The 23,189-nt window shown below is 42.1% G+C and overlaps 1 protein-coding gene across 2 annotated transcripts in view; it reads right to left on the bottom strand.

The window, feature by feature from the left end:
* Positions 1-1,703: 1,703 nt before the first annotated feature.
* The window catches only part of pex5la (peroxisomal biogenesis factor 5-like a), a 90,703-nt gene continuing 69,217 nt past the window's right edge, over positions 1,704-23,189 (bottom strand). For both annotated transcript variants that reach the window (XM_070960884.1, XM_070960885.1), the window contains 7 exons: positions 16,688-16,804; positions 15,241-15,384; positions 13,296-13,366; positions 11,192-11,410; positions 8,703-8,868; positions 6,337-6,494; positions 1,704-4,443 (listed from right to left, as the gene is read on the bottom strand). In XM_070960884.1, the coding sequence (XP_070816985.1) occupies positions 4,242-4,443; positions 6,337-6,494; positions 8,703-8,868; positions 11,192-11,410; positions 13,296-13,366; positions 15,241-15,384; positions 16,688-16,804 (1,077 nt within the window). In that variant the 3' untranslated portion in view covers positions 1,704-4,241. The remainder of the gene's footprint in view (positions 4,444-6,336; positions 6,495-8,702; positions 8,869-11,191; positions 11,411-13,295; positions 13,367-15,240; positions 15,385-16,687; positions 16,805-23,189) is intronic.

Genomic DNA, 23,189 nt, shown 5'->3' with positions numbered 1-23,189 from the left:
GGATGACGTAGTACACAGAAGTTTAGATTTTAAGCCAGCAATTTAAGGTCTCTTTAAAAAAATAAGTTTTTCATTTTTAACACAACTACAGTATCTTGAAATGCAAAAAGCGAAGGCCTGCAACCTCATAAGAAAACTAGAGTTGATCTGGAAATCACAATTTAACAGACATCATGTTTTGAGTTTCTACAGTTCACTGTTGACACAAAAGACAGCTGGGACGCCCAGGGACAGAATGGACACTGGCCTGAAGAATAACTCCCATGTCCCTCATCAATCTCTCAGGGAACTCCTACAAAGAGATTGGGTTTATGGTTTATGGTTTATGGAAAGAGAAGGTGACGGAAAATTGTCCTGGACGTGCTGAGACTCTGAACTGATACCAGTGAAACACTCATGGGGACAGTGCTCAACATGCTGGCTCAGTGTGTTTCTAGCCAGCAGCCATAAGTGACTGAGGTGGATGTGAAGAGAAACAAACACTTGGCTGAAACAGATGTAGATGTGCAGCCATAACATTGATGCAAACTACTACAACTACTGCTACGCTAGCGGCTCTGTGAAGCTGCACTCTCAATAGCAATGCATGAAACATGATTTTAGCAGGTATAATGTAAATCACGGGTTCTCTCCGGGCACTTCGGCGTCCTCCAACAGACCAAAAACATGCTCATTAGGTTGATTGGTGACTCTGAAATTGCCCTTCGGTGTGAGTGTGAGCGTGAATGGTTGTTGTCTCTATATGTTGCCCTGTGATCAACTGGCGACCGGTTTAGGGTGTACCCCGCCTCTCGTCCGTTGACAGCTGGGATAAGCTCCAGCCCCCCGCAACCCAGAAAGGGATATAGGGTATAGACAATGGATGGATGGATAATGTAAATCACTGTATTAGTGTTTAGGGTGAAATTGGGTGTAATATCACTATTATCACTGAAATTTTTGATTTTCTGAAGTGGCATATTGGTGTGTTCAGAATTTCATTGGCAATTTGTGTAAGTCATCTACAAACGTGGTTGTGATTGGCTCGATCTTCACACAGAAGAAGGGAAGGAGGGCCCTCTGGTCAGCTGTTAGATCTGTGGATCACTGAGAGATGTAATTTTAAAAACTGTTGTTTGTCTGCTGTTGGTGTTATTGTGCCTCCCGTTGTGTCTGTATCTTGAAGTGATTTGTATCAATCAATCCACAAGAAGTTTTCTAATGTAAATGTGCCTTTTGTGTCAATAGACAAGAATAAAAGCAGACGATGAGAAATGCTCCTGTGGTCTGCGAGTGGGCCATCAGAATGGTAATTCTTCATGTATTCTGCTAGCAACCAAATTATTGGACACATTTTGATTTGGACGAGAAAAAAAGGTAGGGGATCACTAAAGTGATCCCAATTCATTCATTTTTCATGGCAATTCATGATAAAACATAGCAGTGAGGATCACTAAAGATTGGTCCTCTGAGGACCACGAATGTTTGTCCCAAATTTCATGGCAATTCACCCAACACTTTCTGAGATCTTTCAGTCTGAAGAAAAGTGGTGAACTGACAGACCGACTTTTCCATCTATAAAGCTGTGCTGCTAGCATGGCTCAAAATAACTTATTTAGTAATTCAAAGATAATGAAATATTCAACAGGATAGCACAGATGGACCTCTGGATATCACTAATATTATTTCAGTAAAAGGGCTACATGCCAATTCTTTTTTTTTATCATAATAAAATCTCTCAGACAGTGAATAAATTTGGCCTCATTGCCTTGCCATTGTGCAGTCCACTGTCAGCCCCCCCCTCTGCTGCAGATAGTTAGTGGGATGCACATATGCGCTGTGTCTCACTGGGTTCCTCTACCTCCTTGATCTATTAAACATCACGGTTGGCCACAGAGACTCTCTGCCAACAATTTTGAAGTATCTGACTGCAGTAGCTACTCATCTGTTTCAGCCTGAAATATCATATTATTTGTTACATTGAAAGAACATATTAATGTAATCGGTTTGGCGACAGTTAGTTTTCTAGTTCTACACCTAAAGAGGACAGTTTTCTTCTCAAAGTGCGTTTAATTGAGTTTCAGAATTAAGATACGGGGCAGTGGAACTAAAACATGTATCTGATAGCCAAGCTTGATGTATGGCAATGAATTCAGTGGGTGCAACCGGGGTCAAAGACATATTGCTGCACCTCAGGCTCATAAAACATGAAGGCTGCACTTCCAGGTGGATGGTGTTTGTGTGTGTGCATCTGTATTTTTCAGACTCGCTGACCACATGTCTCTCATGAACAAGACCATTTGTTTTTGTTCTCCCCCAGTTTCCAAATGAAACACTTCCTCTCATACAGACCATGACATCAAAGCTGTACAGTTCGAAAGATGAATGGTTCTCGTGCTGGTGTCTGCTTTGCCCTGATAGCATTCTTTCAAAGCACAGGACCACCACTTCGTTTTGGTCCACTGAGGCAGACAGGGACAAACTGACAATTCAGAATGGCAACATAAAACATGACCTTTTGCATAGGATCTGAGAATAAAAACCTACTTTCTGCAGCACACCCACACCGTGGACACGCCTGTTAAACACCAAGGTGCTGAGCTATACAGTACAGCAGATTGTCTGTCATTTACTCTGTTACACAGCGAGGAACGTGGTATTCACTTCACAGAGTGACTTTCAAACTAGCAAGAGTGACACAAGAGAAACTCTTTGCCAAAAAGTATGCTTTTAAGAAAAAGCACTGCTTCAAGAGTGAATCATCTGGAAAAACTGCCTCCTTACAATCATGTGTTTTGCGGCTGCATGGTAACTTTAGATTTTGTATCATCATAATGTGAACTGAAGTTTGCAGATGGTTAAACAAATAGCTTTTCAAATATGAGTGGCATTCTGCCTAAACGTACATAAATATTCAAATCATGCATGATGGCTGAAGCAAACTGATTTAATTGAATGTATGGGCTTCGCTGCCTGTGGAGGTGCAGCAAAGATATAAATGACTGTATTAGGAAATATCCCGAGCTCTCTTAGGTCTTGGCTTGCAGCTACACATCTTAATATCTGTAATGTTATTATACTGTATTTAAATTAATACAGCCAGCAAAATTAGAGTATGACTTGTACATCAAATGTGTGAGGGCCACTGAAGCCGTCCCAGGAGCTTAGGATGAAAGAGCTATTCTCAGACCTGCAACAACTTTTTTCATGTGAGACAATTTATAAGAATTTTTCCACATTAATGCAGTTTTTACAGATCAGTGTTGGCCAGCTTTTGTGTGCATTTCTCCAACCAGTCAGCGTAAAGGGAACAAAGAGAAGCTAGGAGCCAAGACCAAAAAATAAGTCCCAACAAAATCAAAATTAATGGCTCAGAAAGCTTTCAAGTTCAGACAACGGCAGTTTTTTTTTTTTTTAAAGAAATCAAACGCAGTCTGAAAATGGCTTAGTGTTTTTGAGTTGCCATAAAAATAGTATAAATAAATATTGTTGCTCGCATGCATTTGAGTAAGGCTTTACAACCTGGCTTGCACATTCCACTTAGGTTGAGGAAGTTATCTGTTTGTCTGAAGTGCAAAGGGAAAACTTCTAAAAGTATGTTAACTTCAAACAAGAATCCATTTATGAAAATGCTTATTCATGCAGTATCATTATTCTCCACTGAAAGAGGATGAAAACAAGCCAGGAACAGAATGTGGAGTTCCAGGTCATATGATGCAGTCTTTATGATTTGCTCGCTAAATCCATCCGTCAGGAGGGTGAGACAGTCTTGAGTCTTTGAAAGTAATTGGATAACGAAACCTTTTTTTTCCTCAAGACCTCATCTTTTCTCTGCAAACAGCATGTGAGGGCTCCTGTGTGAGATTCTCAAACTGTCTGTCTGCCTGTCTCTCCTGGCTTAGCTCTGTTCCACTGGATGAGTCAGTTTTTAATTGATGTGTTCTCTAAGGCATTGCTCGTACAATCTTTGCCCGTCCTTGTGCTCTTCAGGGAAATCACAAATTGCAGTGCAAATCCATCACAAAGCAGTCACTTCAAGCACTTGGAAGAACCTGTCCTCAGAACTGCTCCAAGGTACTTGGGCGAAAAATTTCACAACTTTGACGACTGTATTTAATTTTGACGTGCATAAAAAAACCAAGCAACTGTCTCTAACATCAGATCCTGTCCACTCTGATGTTTGCACTTTGGGCTTTTGGCTGTTGGGTAGAAATCAAAGAGTGAGTGAAGGGGGAGATGCAGCTGTCACTACCTCCCATTCCTCAAATGTCTAGGTTGAAGGCCCGCATGAGAAGATCCAGATCACCAATGTTTGCTGCCTGGAAGAGTTCGGGCTGGTCCATCATGGATAAAGCTATCCTCAGAGCAGCCCAGATGTTTCCAGACATCACCTGGTGGGACTGCTGGCGACTCCGGCTTTTCCTCTGAAGGCTGAGGGCAGTTAGGAAGTTACTGGCCGCCTCTCTAGGGAAGCAACAATGATAGGAATCAGTTTGATTTAGATCATGCTGTATGCACTGAGCAAACTTGAAAGGGTTGATCCAGCTCAGGCCATGTGCACACGTGGTAGAGTCAAACTGGTGATTGTACTCATTTGGACTGATTTGACGTCCAAATACGGCCTTGTCACAGCAGCATTTAAAAGGAGTGGAAATAATTTAGATATAGGATTGCTGCAATCAATGCATTTGCTCACGGGGGTGAAGCAAATCTGAGAAATTATTTGAATGTGCTGGCCTTTGAGAGCCAGAAAGTCCAAAACAGAGTTAGCATTAGCATTGCTTTTTAAGTACTTTACATAGATACTTTTATCCAAATTTTTTCCTCTTCACTTCTGTAACAGTGAACAAAAAAGACATGGATTGTAAACAGAAACAAAATATTTTTAACGAACTATGTGAGCTTTATTGTCCAGTTAGCTACCAAGCTAATTTAGAATGTTATAATGACTTGGCAAAATAGCCAGGTAGCTAGCTCCAAAAGCTATGGACTAGCACTTGCTTGTTGCTGGCTTGTGTGTTAGCTGTAGATATGTTAGCTGGGCAGTTACAGTCCTGTAAGTAATCCCTACATTGCCAAGCTTCCAGGTGCCTATTTAGCAACGACCTTCAGATGAATTTGAGCACCATGGCACTTTCTGCTTTGACCAAGTAGGACTACGACATGGCTGTGTGACAATTACACCATTATCATCCTTGTTAATGGTTGGACCAGAGGTCCAATCAGCCAGAATATTAAAAACACCTGTTCACATATGCTAAATGTGTTCATCTCAGAGACAGATGAAACATGGGCAGCTTAACTTCAGTATCTGTATGGTCAGGTCACGTTACCACTGGAGGTGGAAAAGAAAGTGCTCTTTGCTTCCATCTAATTTTAGAAGCTAGTTGCTGGCTAAATGCTACAGGTATTTCTACTTCCATATTGTTTGATAAGCTAGTTACCACAGCTACTGTAGTTAAATGCTGCTGTTATTTCTTCCATATCATTTCATAAGCTTGCTGCTAAATGTTGTTTTGCTTCCATATCTTTTTATAAGCTAGTTTGCCTGCTAACAGGTTTGTGAGAGTTTGTGAAAGAATAATCATGTTTGTATCCCAACACCAGCTGGATGATTGTTCGTCTTAATGGTTGTTAGCCTAAGGATATTTGCTTGTTGTTGCAGTCTCCAGCCTGGAGTCAACTCTTCCTCATGAGGATTAATTACTCTCCCCTGAGATGCCGAGGGCCACTGCTTCTCTTCACCAAGCTAAGTTTGTTGTTCTAACATGCTAAATGATATCTGACTGTATGCGCGATGTGTTGCTGGAACCTGACTATGTCTTGGTGTGTGCTGGCTACTAATGTCTGATCAAATACTGCTGCTGTGCACCTGCTGTGTGTGTAGCATTGGCATTGCTATAACTGAAGCCTGAAGGTGAACTGACTTCTTGGGCTTAGTTATTGCTTTCTTTTGGATGTTGTCTGGCAGGTGCATTAAGTCTGTAATGTTATTGATTATGATAGTTGTGAAATATGAATACTCATGTTTGGATATTATGAATCAGCTGAATTGGTTTTTGCTTTTTAGTCTGCGTCTGCATAACATGTGGATTGTTGAGTTCGGATTTATTATTTCATGTCACTAGATTGCAGCGCCCTGTTGGGGAAAAGACACATTCCTGCCATGTTTGGTGTGTGCTTGTGGTGAGATCAGATTGTATGAATCCAAGTTTCAGCTCTGCACATAGTCTCACTCCATTCTGTCTTTTCATGTTTCTGACTTTTCCTCATAGGTGCTCTCCTAAGTTATTTGACTTGACACTGTATCAGGTGTAAGACCTGTGTCCCACTCTCCTGTAGCCCCAGGTCACTTACCTGTGTGCACCCAGGTTGATACAGCTGATGCCCAGGTTGTAACGGGATCGGATAAACCCTGGCTGCAGCTCTAGGGCTCGCGTGTAAGCCTCCACTGCCTCCTCACTCCGGTCCCCGTTTGCCAGCGTGGCCCCAAGGCGATTCCACAGCAAATAGTCCTGGATGGACAGTTGAGTGGTGGGTGGGTTGGTTGAGGGATAAGCGGTATCACAAGGTGAAGATTAAAGATTTGTTTTTATGGAAGTTCACTGTCATCTGTTGCCAGATGCCATCAGCCAGTTTCTCATAGACTGAAGTAAAAGCTCATCAGCAACATCTCCTCAGCTATCTTAAACACTTTCCACCGTTTGAAAGACCTGATCAAGGAGCTGACAGTGTCTTCAGTGGAAATGTACAAGTGAAGTAGAGCTGAATAATTTGGGCTTGGGCTGCTACACAACACTCAGCCTTGTATCTGCAGTGACAGCATGACAAAGCAGTGTTAGAGCTAGAGTTCGCTAGATTTTTTTTTTTTCGATGCACAAACAACAAGGAAGTGTTAGGAGCATTACACAGCTCCCCGCTGTGAAATAACAAGGGTAATCTAAGGAGAGCTGAGTTACATCACACAGAATGTCCTTGCCGTTGTTTCCCACCTACAGGTAGACAGGAACATACAGAGGTCATGGTCTGCTACAGTATAGGGGTCCTTCATCTTTGGCTAAGCCCGGCAGCGGGATATAATTATCTCCCTTTGTGTTCAGAGCTATTTTTCCAGCAGGGGAGCAGATATTACCAAGTCAAATGTGGGAGGTTGGATTTAACAGTGAGTAATATTCGCGGCGGCCTGGGACAGCACACAGAGGACAGAGACTGATTTGCATGAAGGAGATGCAGAGATGGAGAAAAAGTTTGTGCTTGTAATTTTGTCCCCATTTTTTTTGTTTGTTTGTTGTGTACATGTATGCATTCCAGTGTACGGAATATGTGTCAGTCTGTTTTTAGTTATCTGCGCAAATGTGTGCATGCGCTAGATGTTGCTCTACTCCGCGTCTGCTGGATCATGAGTTAGCGTGCATCTATGCGAGTCAAGAGTTCACGAGGCCAGATTTGGCAGCTCCTTGCTTCACATACTGTGTGCTGTGACAGTTCGATGTGCTTCACCGCATCTGTTTGCATGAGCTGTCCCTTGATAATTGTGGCGCCATGTCTCCCAAGAATGTTCACAAGCTTGAGGGCTTCACGTCTGCTGTATGTGTTTGCATGGAAGCATGTGGTGTGTGACAGATCATGGGTTTCAAGTGTGTGTGTGTGTGTGTGTGTGTGTGTGTGTGTGTGTGTGTGTGTGTGTGTGTTATCTAGCAGATGTTAGGTACTGAAAGTGTTTCTCAGAGGCCAGATCAGTGTCATGCCCAACAGATCAACTGTAGGCGGTAGGCAATATGATTCATATGAGTTTTTTTTAAATAGAATTGTGCTCTTACTACAAAGTAAAAAAAGCTTATTCTAGTAATTACTGAGATAAAATCATACACATGGCTAATTTTGGTGAAGATGATGCTGTAAAATGTTGCACAACTCCCTGTAATGTGTCAACTTGTCACCCACCAGTAAGGACACACAAGCAAACCAGTGTCTTGTGATCCTATTGGACAAAAATGAGCAGCAACAATTTTGCTAAATGCGTCACCTGTGAATTTCTGAATGAGCCTCTGATCATCCATACATAGTGTTTCATGAAAGGCACATTGCCATCATTGGCACAATGCAGTGCCAGCTGGAGTCAACCAGCTGTCAGACATATTGCCTCTGGAAGCAAACCAGTGTTTCCCATGTGTTCACCAACCACAATTTACAATCAGCAAGTCAGGCTGGTTTTGACATCTCTGCCACTGAGACCTGGGCACATGCTGAGTGATGGCAGAATTCTCAAAATATTGATATCTGAGGTGAAATATTTGCATAGCGAGCCACTGTGTAATTGGATGCACATATGTTTGTGCTGAACTGACCCTCTAAGAATGTGGTGGGCAACACAATCAGTGCCAGTATCACACTGTGTGGCATGTATGTGTTATCACTCAAATATATTCTTAAAGAAACCAATATATTATTAAGTAATTGTACCATATAAAGCATATAGGAATCCTCCATATATCTAGATTTTTGTTGTATTACCTTATATTTGGTTTCATTTATGTCAGTATTCTGTGTGCTTCTTCCATGAGCGATGACACTTTTTTCTTCCCTGGTTCCTCCCACTGAGGCTCAAATCGACCAATGAAATTATTTGTGCCTGTAGAGCATCTCTGCCTCTGACAGGCGTTGGTATGCGAACATTTTCACTCTAATCTGCATGTTTCCGTGTGTGTGTGTGGGGTCCCTACCTCAGGCCGCACTGACAGGGCTGTATTGAAGGCCTCCACAGCTTTGTTGAACTCTCCGCTGAGGTTGTAAAGCACCCCGAGGCCCGTCTGCAAATCCGGGTCGATGCTGTCAGAGTTGTGCTGAACTGCTTCCAAGAAGAGCTCCTTGACCTCGGGTTGCAGGGAGCTGTGGACACACACACACACACACACACACACACACACACACACACACACACACACACACACACACACACACACACACGGATAAGGATTAGTGTGACTTAAGGCTGCTGAGTGAGCGCTCTTATGATCGCAGAGCTATGATGTGCACTCTACTGCATGTCAACTTCTATTCATAGAGTGTAAAAAATGAGAGAGAGAAGAAGATTGACAGAGGGAGAGAGGGTGAGGAGAGAGAGACAGAAATAAGAGCAAGGAAATATGCAGACAGTTGAGTATGAGAGGGGCCAGTATTCAGTTTTGTTTTTGTTCGCTGGTTGTGACAGAAAGATGTGGTTTAGTATCGTGCTTGGCGGCCTTTTAGTTTCTTCATTTGTTAATGAGATGTTTTGGTATATTTGTTGTTTACAACTAAAGCGGTGGTTCTCAAAAATTATTTTTGGGGGTCTTTTATGTTTTTATTGGAGAGCCAAACACCAGACCGATGACAGGAAATGAGGGGGGAGAGATGACGAGGGGCATGCAGCGAGCCAAACATGAACTGGGGACTCAGGGGCTCATGGTCAGCACTTTAACCCATAGGGCACCCCCCCCCCCCCCCCCCCCCCCCTGCTGTGCATACGTATGCTCTACAGCCTCACAGAGGTGGATATCTGCTGCTGTGGCCCTGCTTGACATCAGGGATGACCACGCTTGGCCCGTGGCGTTTTCTCTCCTCAGCTGTGTCTTTGGCATCTGTGCTGGACAGACAGTGCTGCTTTCTTTGTGTTCACCTCTCAGTACTTTTGTACTGAGCACAAAGGTTTGGAGTTTCACACTGTGTCCCTCTTTGCACTTTCAGACATCAGCCTTATTCCACTGATTGCTTTCAGCTGTATTGGAGCTGTGTGTGTGTTAAGTTACTGCTATTGCAGATTGAACCTTTCCTGCTGTTTCTGCTTGACATTAAATGCTTCCACAGGCATACTGGTGGGATGTTTCTGTGTTTGTCACCAAGTTAGTGGAGCTTCATCTGTGGTGATATTCTTCAATAAAAACAGGTCTGTTTGAGCAGATATGGACATATTCTGTACTATTTGGTCAGTGGGCCAGTTTTTAATATTGAAAAGAGGCAACAGAATAATGAATGTTAGAAGTTAGAAGAGAGAGAAAGAAGGAGGTTTAAAGACAGAGGGATGGAGTAAGCAGCACAAATGAAAGGGATGATATTGCATGGATTAGAGAGGAGACCACAGTAATTGGGATGTACTTGTATCTCTTCATTAGTCGATTAATGATTTGATAAAGTGCCGCTTTCTCTTGGGAGCAGAATAAGGTCTTTTCAATCTGATAAACCTAACAACTTCATTTTCTGCCTTATATGCTCTGCCTTCTAAAGCAGTACAAGCAGTTTGACAAGATGGATACACGTAGCTCTGTGTTCGCCGTCTCGCCGGTGAAATTACACCAATTCCAGCTGTGGCTGAGAGACCTTGAAACAAGTTTTCCCTCTCCCTGACAGAGTAATAGCAGTTTAAGTAAAACAAATGAGAGTCTGAAACGATTGCTAAAGATCTTTTTGAATGTGCAACATGCAGCACACGATATATCACATGTTTGTCAGTTACTCAATGACTGAACTGATAGATAGAGTTTTGAAATCCAGTTGTGGCATTTTAATGTTGGTTTAAAGCTCTAAACTCATGGGTGGCTACAGATTATTGACTGTTTTCTACTCTATCTACTGTATATCTATCTATCTATAAAATGCTTTCTCTGGAAAATCAGTGGAGATAAAATAACTACACAGGAAGGCGAATGCAGTCAAATAAATAGCTGAAAAATCAAAGGACTTCATCAGATTGTAATCATATAAATATCCAATTTTTACACAAGTCAGTCCCGCTCATTGATTTGCAACATTGCGCCCAAGAGTTGAAACAATTAGTCAATTAAGTGATTAGTCAAATGGCAGAAAATTAACTGCCAACTATTTTGAGATTGATTAATTGTTCCAGTCATTTTGAGCAAAGGCAATCACGGTCGCTCTTTCATAACATTGGAAACTGAATATCATGGGGTTTTCAAGGGTTTTTCTCACACTTAACAAAATTGAGATTTACTTTTTTTTTGCAGATGGGTGTTTTCCAGCAGTGTGCAGATGTTTGGACATTGCAGGAACGTGTCCCAGACAGGCAGACTTTAAAAACATCTTTCTCTCCGAGCAACCCTGCTGTTGGCTCAGCCTTACGTTTACAAGACCTACAAGAGCTGAAAGCTGCGTTCATTGTTTTCACTGGGTCCAAAGCATTCCTGAACCGCATGCCTATTCAGTCTAAATACTCCACCTTTCGTGTCTGCCCATGTTGGGAGCATGAGACATTCTGCGTTGGGAGTTTGGGGATCCCATCAGGTGGGTCTTGCCCTTCAGCAGGTGCTTGTACTTTGGATTGTGTCGCAGCCAGCGGAGCAGGGCCTCGCAGGCATCATTGCGCATACCAGTGTTGGTCAGGCTCACTGCCAGAGCCATGAGGGCTGGGAGGTTGTTTGGGTGGAGCTCCAAACACCTGGATGGAGACAAGACCCGGGCATGGGAGAGAAGAGACGGTGTAAGGTGCGCACTTCAAAGGGAAATCTAGATTTGACAGGCATTAATTGGGACAGGCCAAAGCAAGGGAACATCAGGCAGAGGCTAATGATTTCTGGGTCAGAATGGATGAGCTGCACCTCTGCCGGTCTGCGCCTGCGGCGGAGGACCAGGTTTGCATGCTGCCCTCAGCAGCAGGGTTAGATGATTTGCATTAGGTTTGCATTTAGGAAAAAAATGCCCTTGGTGATTGTTCCAGAGCTCGAGATGTAAAGAGTGTTTGTACTACATGCTGAAGTTACATCACCAGTTATATCACTGGGAGCGCAGCCACTAAGATCTACGCTGGCCCCTGTACTCGAAAAGGGGAGAAGAGCAGCACTGTGTTGGAGGAACAACTTGGATTATTTAAGAGACTGGAAGAGAGGCCAAAACAAGATTGAGCTTTCATCAAGATAATTTCAAGGCAGATTTGCAACATCTGATGTGCCAACTTCCTTAAAACCCTCATAATCCCAGTCAAACCAAATTATTTCAGTCCCCCACTTCAATGTGCTGTAGGTGACGATTACATAAACTTTGGTGAAAGCCTCTCACATCCACTGTCCACTTACAAGGATGTGTTCTTTGTGCAAGATGTTTAGCTTCCCATGGGGACAAGGTGTGAATTTTTTTTCAAGTTCACAGTGACCAGAGAACCATTTTCTGTTTTCCAGGGACAGTCCCACATTTGGCAGATTTGTTTGTACTCTGAATTCAGCTGGCTGCCCATTAAATAACCACAAATCAGTCACATTTTTTGCCTTGTGCCACTTCAGAAACAGTTTTTTTTTGTTTTAGAGAGAGAGAGCTGTATATACAAAGCTCACATATTGTGAGCATCAAAAGTAGACTTGACAGAATTGACTAAGTTAAACTTAGTTAAAATAGTCATTAGCCAAACATTTCAATATCATGATGTTTTTTTGGTCAAATTCTGCGTGATATCATTTAATGAAGTGGTGAAGAAACCCAGAACAGAGCAGGAAAACATGGAGCTCGCCAACTGAAGTGTTGCCAGTGTAGCAACAACAGGACTAATGCCAGGTAAACATCTAAACTCACTTCAACCCAAACACTCCCCTCACAGATGGAGCTATTACATAATAAACAAACTAAAGTGTCCGCCATGCAAACTACATGATATCTGAATGGTGTTTCAGAATCCGCATGAGTCTGTCAGATCGGATTGAAGCGAGATTATAGCAGGAACTGAGAAATAAATTCTTCACATCCTTTGCAATCCTATTTAAGCAAAGCAGCAATTAACTAACAATTTTATTTTTTATTTTATTGCACATGGGACCATCTATGTCGCACTTAAAAAAGGAAGGATGCTCTTTTTTTCCATGGCTGTCTCTGGTGTTTTCACTTGATTTGTCAGTGTTCACACTCCCAGATAGGTGCAATTTCTGGCTCCAGCACTGTTATGAATGAAAGTGGGCCACCTCCCATTGAGGACTGTTCATACCCCTGCTCTGTGCAATCACCATCCATGTGGGGTGTCTCTATTTTGAGAATAAAAATCGCATAACGTTTACTTCCAGTCGCTGGTCGGCAAAAGTTCTTGATGGGACTAAAATTAGAACAAATCTTTACATCAGAAAGTTTGAGTTCTCCTGCTGAATAGACTGCTGCCAAAAAGTTCATTGAAACCTCTAAGGCAAATTTCATACGCCGGGCTTCATCTTTTAACATGACATTTCCACAGTGTCCCACTTGCCCAAACATATGGTGTCCCTGAGCAGTAACAGCTGTCAGCTCCGCCAAGTCTGAGAGCGATTTCTGATTTTAACTGGGAATTTGATGCAGTTGTTCCCCCTTACCTCTGGAGGGAGACAATGGCAGCCTGCTCATTCTCATTTTCAGCCTGCGTGGTCCCCAACACTTGCCAAGCCTGCAGGGAAACAAAATACAGGTAACGATAAACAGCAGGGTGGAAACCTGGACTCCTTAGCTGGTACTCTCCAGAGGCTGAAACAGTTACAGAGGCTCAGCATCGTCTGTCAGGCACAATGAGCGGGTTCCAGCGAACGATGCCAGTGTTTCAGACGCATCCCCACAGAGGAGATACAGTGCATTTAAAAAAGCAGAACTCCATCGGATGTAAAACCTTCATGAGGTCAAATAGGGGAGCATGCAATTATGATTAAAAATTGGCAAAGTGTTTAGCTCGAAGGGTTGTCCTTAAATCATCCAAGCAGTAGGAAGCCATTTATTATTCAGTGAAGCTCAGATATGACTTTCTGACATTCTGCTTTATTTCTGAAAAAGTGAAGCGAAAATTAAAGTGAGGACTCCTCATTTACTCAGAGCTGGAGGACTGCTTAATTAGTTTGTTAATAGAAAATTAATCTGAGACTCGCTTGTAATGGTTAATTGATTAGAGTCAATTTAACAATGCAAATATTTGGGTTTTGTTTTTCTGATCAGACGAAACGACTCAGTGAAGACGTCACCATGGCCCATGGGCCTCATTTTTCACTATCTGCTGACATTTTATAAACAAAACAATCAAATAAATTTGATGAAAATAATCATTTGGCGCAGCTCTATATTTAATGGAAGGGGCTGAGTATGTTAAGGACATCAGATAATGAATATTAGAGCTGCAGCCAATTGTTACTTTCATTACTGCTCATGTCTTCATTTAATTGATTAGTTGTTTTGCCTATAAAATATCAGAAAGCAACATGACCGACTCAGATTTCTTGTTTTGTTGTAGCAACAGTACAAAACCACAACATATTCAGTTTCCAATGACAGGAAATAGATCCTCACAGAGGAGAAGCTGGAAGAAGCAAATTTTTGGCATTTGTGCTTGAAACTTGACTCAAATGATCAACTGATTGATAATAGATTAATCGCCCACATATTTGTTGAGCTCTTGCACCTTTCACTGCGATTGATCTTTCCGCCACTGCTGGTCCTCGACAGGTTCACGCAAAAGAGAACAAGCACGTTCCCTCGATCAGCACAAGAGGGCAGACAATGATACAGCTAACCTCTAATCCAGAATGTCAGATTATGAGATTACCCTAATGTATTTTGTGTGTGTAAGGGCACACTTAATAACCTGTTTCAAACATAATCTCCTGTAGACGCTTTTTTGTTCCACTCTTTGAAATGAGGGTCGAAATTATTTCTGAATGATTCAGAGGTCTTCACAGAGGGGCAATAAGCCACTAAGCGCCCTCGGAAGAATTTTGGAATCGTATTAGCTCCACACACCGCGGGATAATCCTCTCCTCGGAATAACTGGCACATTTCTGTATATTCCAGGGGGTTCGAAAGTACTTTGTACCACGGCTTTGCTCTTTCAGACTGCAAAGAGGTCACTTCTTTTGAAACGGGCAGAGTACAAAAAAAAAGAGGAAAAACCTGCAGATTGAGCTATTATTCAGCTCACTGGGCAAATGGAAACTCTCATCAAGAGGATGAACACACTGAGTATTTTTGCTACAGAAAACAACTCTTCAACAAGAAAAATATAATTTGACCTCTGCAGGCAATCAGCATGCAGCCTGTGGGTGCTGCCTGTGGTCAGTCAGGCATTCTTCCTCTCTAGCTTCTCCCTACACAAGGTGGAGTTATTGGGGTTGGATTTAGCAGTAAGATCGTGCTGAAACCCAAACTACTGCAGTCAGACTGACCAGTGCAGTTTAACTGTGCTGTAAATGTGCCTCCATCCCTTTTGAAAACGCATCTCTGCGGTTGACAATGTATGTGCGAATGTGTGTGTGTGTGCATGTGTGGACTAAATGAGTTCACCTCTGAATCATGAGGGTCCTGCAAGACAGCTGCTTCCAGCAAAAGCACAGCGTTTGGCAAGTCTCCCTCTCGAGACTTCTTTAGTCCCTCTTCAAATGCGTTAGGCAAGTCCTTATAGGGATTATCTGTGTGGAAGTAGTAACCCTGTCAGCGAGAAAAAACAAAAACAAAAAACAAAACAAAACAAAAAAAAAATAGGGACAGTGGCAAAGTCAGTTTCTCTCTTCCATATTCAAATGCAAACCAGGGCAACTGTCCTATGCAGTTGTATATTTAAGCAAAGCTCCAGCAGCAGGTATTGATCTTTCCTGCTTCACATCAAACCTGGGCTGAGCTCCCCGGGGCTCGTCTCTTCTCTTTAAATGTTAAACTTTGCATTTTCAAAGTGTGATTACCCTGGTGTGTTGTTGACCGCTTTTGAGCGTGGTGACTTTGAAACAGCTTCCTCTTTGAGAACAAGCTCTGCACTGGGATCAATCAGGAAGCCCAGTCTGATTTCCTTATATAAGAAGGTCAGCTGATCTGCAAATTATACCGTTCAGCCATATGCTCTGCTCTCTGAAACCCACCCTTTACATCATCTATGACGAAACTGCACACAAAGGATAGAATATAGGCTATATTACGTGCTGTTCCAAAGCAAAAATCTGTCAATACATTTAAAGTGAAAAGTAACCTAATCTGTGAAAGTGATTTTGATGAACTGCATATTTTAGGCTCTGGATGAGCCAGAAAGCTCTACAATGCTTTCAATCAAAGGATACCACAGCGGCTTCATTTTTTTAAGCCTCTATTTTACTCTCAGGTTTTACTTCCTGTGAATAGATAAGTGCCTACAGTAAAGCAACAGGGTTTAAAGGAACAGTTTGACATTTGACAACAAGTTCGATGATTAGATCAACAACAATCATCTCTGTGGATTAAGTAGCCTATGAAGCAAGACGGTTAGCTTAGTTTAGCATAAAGACTGGAAATGTGGAAATAATCTCAGCTAGCTGTCTCCACAATCAAAACCACCTGCCAGCACCACTAAAGCTCACTAATTCAGACATATTTCCATTCCATTTCATTTATTTAATCCATATAAATACATAAATATCAAAAAGTGTGAATTTACAAAGATGTATGAGTTACAGTGACTTTCTAGAGTCTATGTGGATTAAACAAATGAGATGTAATGTGTTAATTAGTGAGCCTTATAGGTGTTTGTAGGCATACACCATATTTGAACTGAGAGCTCGTCACAGCAGCTGTTTCCCCCTGCTTCCAGTCAATATGCTAAAGTAAGCTAATCACCACACTGTGGGAGCTGTGCATGAGTCAAAAGTACAACTGTAAACATGCTTTATGCAACTTTTGTGCATATGTAGCAAATATATTTTGTGTGAATGAGTGTCAGGAAGACAAATTTGTGCTCATGCTGTTTGAAGATGTTAGTGATGGTCACCTTCTCATGTGGAGAGACACTGGGGGGAATCTGCGCCTGCTCGTTTTCCGTCAGCCAGTTCCTCCGAGCGAGTTCTTCCCACTCTGCCTGCATCTTATCCCAGAACTCAGTATCTGACTACAGACGTCAGAGAGAGAGGAGTGGGACACAGGGGGAGGAAGGTGGGGGTGGATAGATGGGGAGAAGGAGGGGAGGGGCAGAGAATGGGAGGGAATGAGTGATTTATGCACACTAGAACAACAGCTCTTGTAATTTCCCATCATCCTACCGTTGGAAATGTCACATCTGTCCGGCTCACTGGCTGGCTGTAATGTATGGACTTCACACTTCTGGTGGCTCATTACATTTGCAAGTCAAGGCAGACCTTAAAGGGACAAACTCCACTTCAAGTGAAAACAAATAGGTGGCCCCCACCACGAATACAAGTACACAAAGAACCTAACTTCCACTTCAGATTGATAAACAGGTCTTTTAAAATACTACTACTACTACTAATAATAATATGTAACAATCACTTGCAAATGTAATAAGTAACTATATCTAAAGTGTTAATGATTTCTAAGGCTGCTAAAGAATTAACATCAATGATGTTTGTAAGAACAGCTGGAAAACAGGCTTGTATTTTCACATATGATCAGTAAAGAAATGCAGAAAATGCTCATATCAGACAAAGCGTTTTAGTCATGCATTTGAATAGACACACTTATGTGGTCAAATGTCAGACTGGGGCTTTAACCTCTCTGTTAGCTTGACATTTGAACTGTTATTTGTTGGCATTTCAATTAACTGACGGAATCTTTGGAAGGTTATCATGGATGAATAACCCATCAGTTAAATATGCCAGTCACTCCTCTCGAATATGTTTTCATATTCCATCCACCAGAAAAACTGCACAATGAGCCTATTCGATGCAAGCTTATATTAGTCTTACATTTAATTTCATCAAATACCAACAATCAGCATGATCTGAATACAACTTCTGGCACTTTGCTTGTAATGTCCATAATGTCCAAATACGATAACTTACTGTAATGTAACACCATCCTTCCTATGCTGGTAGCTCTTCTACTTGTGAAAAAAGGGCTTCAAGTCCTTGCAAGAAACAGCATTTACTCTCATTTTTTAAAGTGCTGACAGTGTCTGAGCAGCCTCTGCTGTGCAGCTAACTGTTATAATCACAGTAATGTCTGGATGATGAGTTTGCCTCATTTCATAATTTAAGAACATCGAAGAAATTGTTCAAACCCACCATTGGATTAGATTCATGTGAGGGCTGTGCGTGGATCATTTGTTCAACTCACGAGGTTATCTAGACAAAGATGAAGGCCTAAAATCCAGATCAGACCAGATGAGTAGCTTGGAAAAAATGCAGTCATAAAGAAAAGCAGAGTGTAGAGCAGCTCGAGGAAACATAATCGTGAGTCAGACATTCAATTTTCCTCTCCAGTTTGACTGTTCATTGTGACAGCACAGGCTGACTGTTGTGGAAACACTTGAAACTCTAATTTCCACATTTAATCTCGGATCAAATGGGTTAAATTGTGTCGACACAAACTCCACAAACGTGTGAAAAATATGATGAAGTTGCTCATTTTTGAACTAATTTATGCTAATACCTAAAGCTAATACCACAAAGTCATAATTTTTTTTCTAAATTGCCAAATTTGATAATATAGAATATTTCAGAATCCCTTCTTGGGTCTTGTTTTACTCAACTGTCAGGAAATGATACTGTTCTTGTATCTTCTTGAAAAATAAATAGAAATATCAACTTTTATTTATGGTTTAGATAAAACTCCTCATTTAGTTTTCAGCCAGATTTAACCTTTTCTTGCTGCTTCGTGAACACACTCCAGTCTGCCTCCACACACTGAGGAGTCTGATGAGACTCAAACAGCGTTTTTCCATCTCAGGAGTGCAGCTAAAATTAGAACCATCATGAAGTTTGGTGATACAGAGGATTATAGGTGCCTTTATCTCCTCTCACTTTGACTAGTGCGACACTGTTTTTCTGCCATAGCCAAGAGGAGTTGAAACGAGCTTCAGTGTGTTCAAAACGCTGCGCCAAGGGATTTAACTAAAACTGTTAAACAGGACCACACAATATTGCTCCTGTTTTACAGTGCTCTCGCTGCATATCTGTTCATTATAGGGCTGATTTAAAGGTCCATGTGGTCACTTTTTCACAATATTTTATTTACTTAGTGTTTTTCTACAAACATGAATTTAAAACGTACAGTTTTTCCAGTGTTTTACTTGGCACCTATGGAATACAGTGAAAGGTTTATTAGGACCAAAACTCTGGTGCACGGGAAGATATGTTTTTTTTAGGCGTGCTAGTGGTGTAGTTGTAGGGACGGCGATGTCAGTCGGTCCACCACTTGGGTCCATGGATTACCATAGAAGTTTTACAGACATTCACAGTCCATCCATCCATCCATCTTCTATGCCGCTTATCCCTTTCGGGGTCGCGGGGGGGCTGGAGCCTATCTCAGCTGTCAACGGGTGGGAGGCGGGGTACACCCTGGACCGGTCGCCAGCCGATCGCAGGGCAACATATATACACAAACAACCATTCACGCTCACACTCACACCTAGGGGCAATTTAGAGTCACCAATTAACCTAATGAGCATGTTTTTGGTCTGTGGGAGGAAGCCGGAGTACCCGGAGAGAACCCACGCATGCACGGGAAGAACATGCAAATTTCACACAGAAAGGCCCTGCCTGACCCAGGGATCGAACTGGCGACCTTCTTGCTGTGAGGCACGCGCACTACCTGCTGCTCCACTGCGCCGCCCACATTCACAGTCCCAGAGGCTAAATCCTACAGACGTACCACCAGCAGCAGGCTGACATTTTTGGCTTTTATTTTCTTTTAAGTATCAGATGGATTTTATAAAATGTGATACACACATTCATGTTTTGTGTTGTAATAACTTCTGATTTTGAATCGAGCGCCACCAGTTAGTCAAAAGTTTTGATTTGTGTAATATTTTGGTTTTTGACCAAAGGCTCAGCTGTACTCTGTGTTTAGTGCTGATTAACAGCATGTAAGCATTGTCACTGTGAGAATATTAGCATGCTGACATTAGCCTTTAGCTCAAAGTACTGCTGTGCCAAAGCACAGCCGTGCAGAGCTGACACCATGGCTTAGACCTCTAGTTTTGTATTGGTGCAGGTTGCACAATGCAGTACTGCACAAGCAAACTAATGTTTTCCTGGGCTGCACTGAGGTTATTTCCTTGACTTCGTATCTTGTCGAATCACTGTGAGCCAGAGGGTGCAGGCGCAGATGTGGGTGTAGCGTTACCAATTATGTGGCACGCTGGAATCTTGGTGCAAAGAATGAACACAAAAAAAAAGTTAATAATGTGATTATGACATCAATGTAAGTGATGCAGAATATCAGATCAGCGACCAGCTCCATGATCCACGACAGTGAGCAGCTTTTACTGAAGGGCTCTCCGTGTAGCCCTTTCATCTGCAGTCTCTAATTGGAGTGATGGTGTGCACCGTCAAGCCACAGTTCTGCATAGAAGATACGCTGGTTACATTTTGTGCAATAAGCACCAGACTGTTGCAAAATAACGACAGAATTATAATTAATTGCAGTTTCTACGGCGGTGTAAATCAAAGGGCATGTTGGAGACTGACACACTGAAAACAGTTCACACAGTCACATGAAAAGTCGTACATCAATTAAAACTTTACCACTGAAAACTCCCTCAGGACTACTGCTTACTGCAGAAACAAAACACAGGCTGTCCATGTCGTCTGCAAGTTTAACGGGGTGGGGTCACTGGGCAGGTCGCACTTGATTGCGAGCCCAAACCCATGCTGCTGAACAAAAGCTATAAACACATTTTTTTAAAATATATTTCACTCCACCTTGAACCACCAGACAGCAGATGCTTGTTTATTGTCTGATCATAAAAATTACAACAGCCTGCAGTCGCAAATTCCTCGACCTCGAGGGTGCCGCTAAGGTAACAAGGTATCACATGATGCTTTTTCCACATCGCCTTTACTAGTGACTGATTTATTTATAGTCCTGAACATACTAAAGGTAAAGAGCAGATTATCATTATATTATTGTTATACTGGCCCTGCATTCACTACATAGTACATTTCTGTAATATTTGCTGAATTATGTCGGGATGGAGTTTTGGATACACAGACTTTTTGAGAGGTGCAGTGTCCTCTTCATATCTGCCTGTTGTGGTAAAATGCACACAGTTCTTCGTCCGCTATGCCTTTGCTCCTTGCATACTGCATTGCTGCCACGGATGCAGTGAACGCCATGTCTGTTTTCCATGTAAAAATCATCCAGAGAGGAGTTTTTTTTCCCAGCTGACTGAGTCCATGATTCCTGGCTGTCTTCCTGTCAGACCAGAGCAAACAGGGAAGAATAATGCCAAACAGAGCAGAACAGCCTCATGTGACTGACAGAGTCTTCTACAGCCACAAACTCATCAGTACATGACAGCACTGTGTACAGTAAGGGTGTGTGTAGTGCCACTATAGAGGGGAGCAGGGTCAGAAAGATCTACTGTAAGACTGTATGTGTGTGTCAAAGGCCTTCTCATCTCCACGTCTTAGAGGCTTGTTACTGACATGAAGGCCATAGTGTGGCCCCTGATGGGGGGGGGGTGGGGGGGTGGGGGGGTGGGGGGGGGGGGGTGGTGTTGGCAGGTAATTGCAGGCTGCTGACTCTCAGACAAATTGCCTGAAGGTGAGTGTCGACCGTTGGCTCTGTGAGGAAGTGCTCTATCAGGGCTGGAGTGAGCTGGAGGAAACGGGGAGGCAGCGGTGGGGCTGGGAAAGTCACGTTTTAAGAACTTGGATTTAGAGTAACTGTCTGCTGAAGCCTTATTTGAAGATAACATTGCATGTAAATCAAAGTGGTTTTGATGGTGAAATTCCAGGTATGTCTATTGACTGTTATTAAATCATAATTAGCATGGCCCTTGGTGACTTTTGAATATGCTTTGGGACTCATGATTCAATCTGCAATAATTAGAATTTTTCAGTATTTGTTTTGCTGTGGTGAGTAAAAGTTCAAATAAAAGCTCTCCTTATGCAGAATAACATCTTCTATTTAATAAATCACTCTTATTGTTTTCTAGATTATTCCAAATATTATTTTCATGTTTTTTGAATATTATTACTGCATTCATGTTCTCTCTAGATCAGATTAGAGCTGGTATAATACCTCTTTATGATGAAACCGGTCGCTATGGATGAAAAAAGTTGAGAAATAGAAGAAGTGAATTGTTGGGTGTGGATGACTCACATCCTCTGAACTGATGGTTTGAAAAGGAGACCTTCAGGTTATTGAGTGAATTCCTGGGAGTTAAGCAAGAAAATGGAAAATAAATGGGCAATTTCCAAGTAAAGAACAAATACCTCAATGTACCCTAATACTTTCCACCACCGTTCCTGTTGCAAACAGCGCCACAGAAAGCGGAGTCACATGACCAACAGTTCCAACTGTTGGTCCTGCGGCAGATCTCTGCACAGCCCAGCGCTGCTCCTGGCCTCATGCAATCTTCAGCTTTATGCTCATGTGAATGGAACTCATGCTACAGCCATTATGCTCATTTGCATAATACAGTCTACATTCTTTTTCATTATTTCTCAGCGTGTTGTGGTACTGTACTTGCAGTGTGACCTAGTCCATCATCTTGTTTTCGTGTCTCATAGACCGTCAATTGTTTACGCTGTGACATCCCATCTGGTGTGTAACATGTCCACCCCCTAATTGCACCACGGGTGACAACAAATTGCTCGCTGAATTTAAATGGAGTAAATATATGGACCTGCTTTTAATTCATTAGAAATTCAGTCATATTTCTTTGTAATGCTGTGAAGGGCGTTTTTTTACACTGACATTGGCAGTTTAATTATGTGGAACAAGGAAAAGATACGGTGAGGTAATTTATATCCTGTGTTCCACTGGAGCAAACCCGCAGCTATGACTCTAATTTCAGCAGCTCTGATGAAGTGTTACATGAAATGGATTGAATCCAGAGTGCTTCCTGTCACCAAATGTGTAACCACCACTGTTTGGAAATGAACGGGGGGTTGGAGGTAGATTGGGGATTCATTAGTTACTTCATGAAAACATTATTGACAATAATCATGGCAGCAGTAACAGAGGTTATACATACGCTCTGCTGGTGACATCGCCCACTTTTAGACAAGGCATATTTATATTTTGCCTCCAGAATCCAATTAGTGTTCCTTAGTCAGCTGGACTGAGGTAATATATTCAGTGAAAACAACTGCACACTGTCAGGAAGGTAATTTGTAGAGTAATAATTCATGCTAGGTCAGCTAAAACAAAGACTCTGATGCTCTTAAAGAGTGGTACAAAACAATAACTTCAGACTTTATTTAACAAAAACAGTTGTCTATAATTTTACCCAGACTGGGAAAATAAAATCATAAAGGATTTTAAAAACACCCAGCTGTATACTTTACTTTCAATCAAGAATTAAT

The sequence above is a fragment of the Chaetodon trifascialis genome, chromosome 4 (genome assembly GCF_039877785.1).
Source record: "Chaetodon trifascialis isolate fChaTrf1 chromosome 4, fChaTrf1.hap1, whole genome shotgun sequence".
NCBI lineage: Eukaryota > Metazoa > Chordata > Actinopteri > Chaetodontiformes > Chaetodontidae > Chaetodon > Chaetodon trifascialis.
Note: the sequence above shows the minus strand (reverse complement) of the source record. Positions and strands in the feature narration are given on the sequence as shown.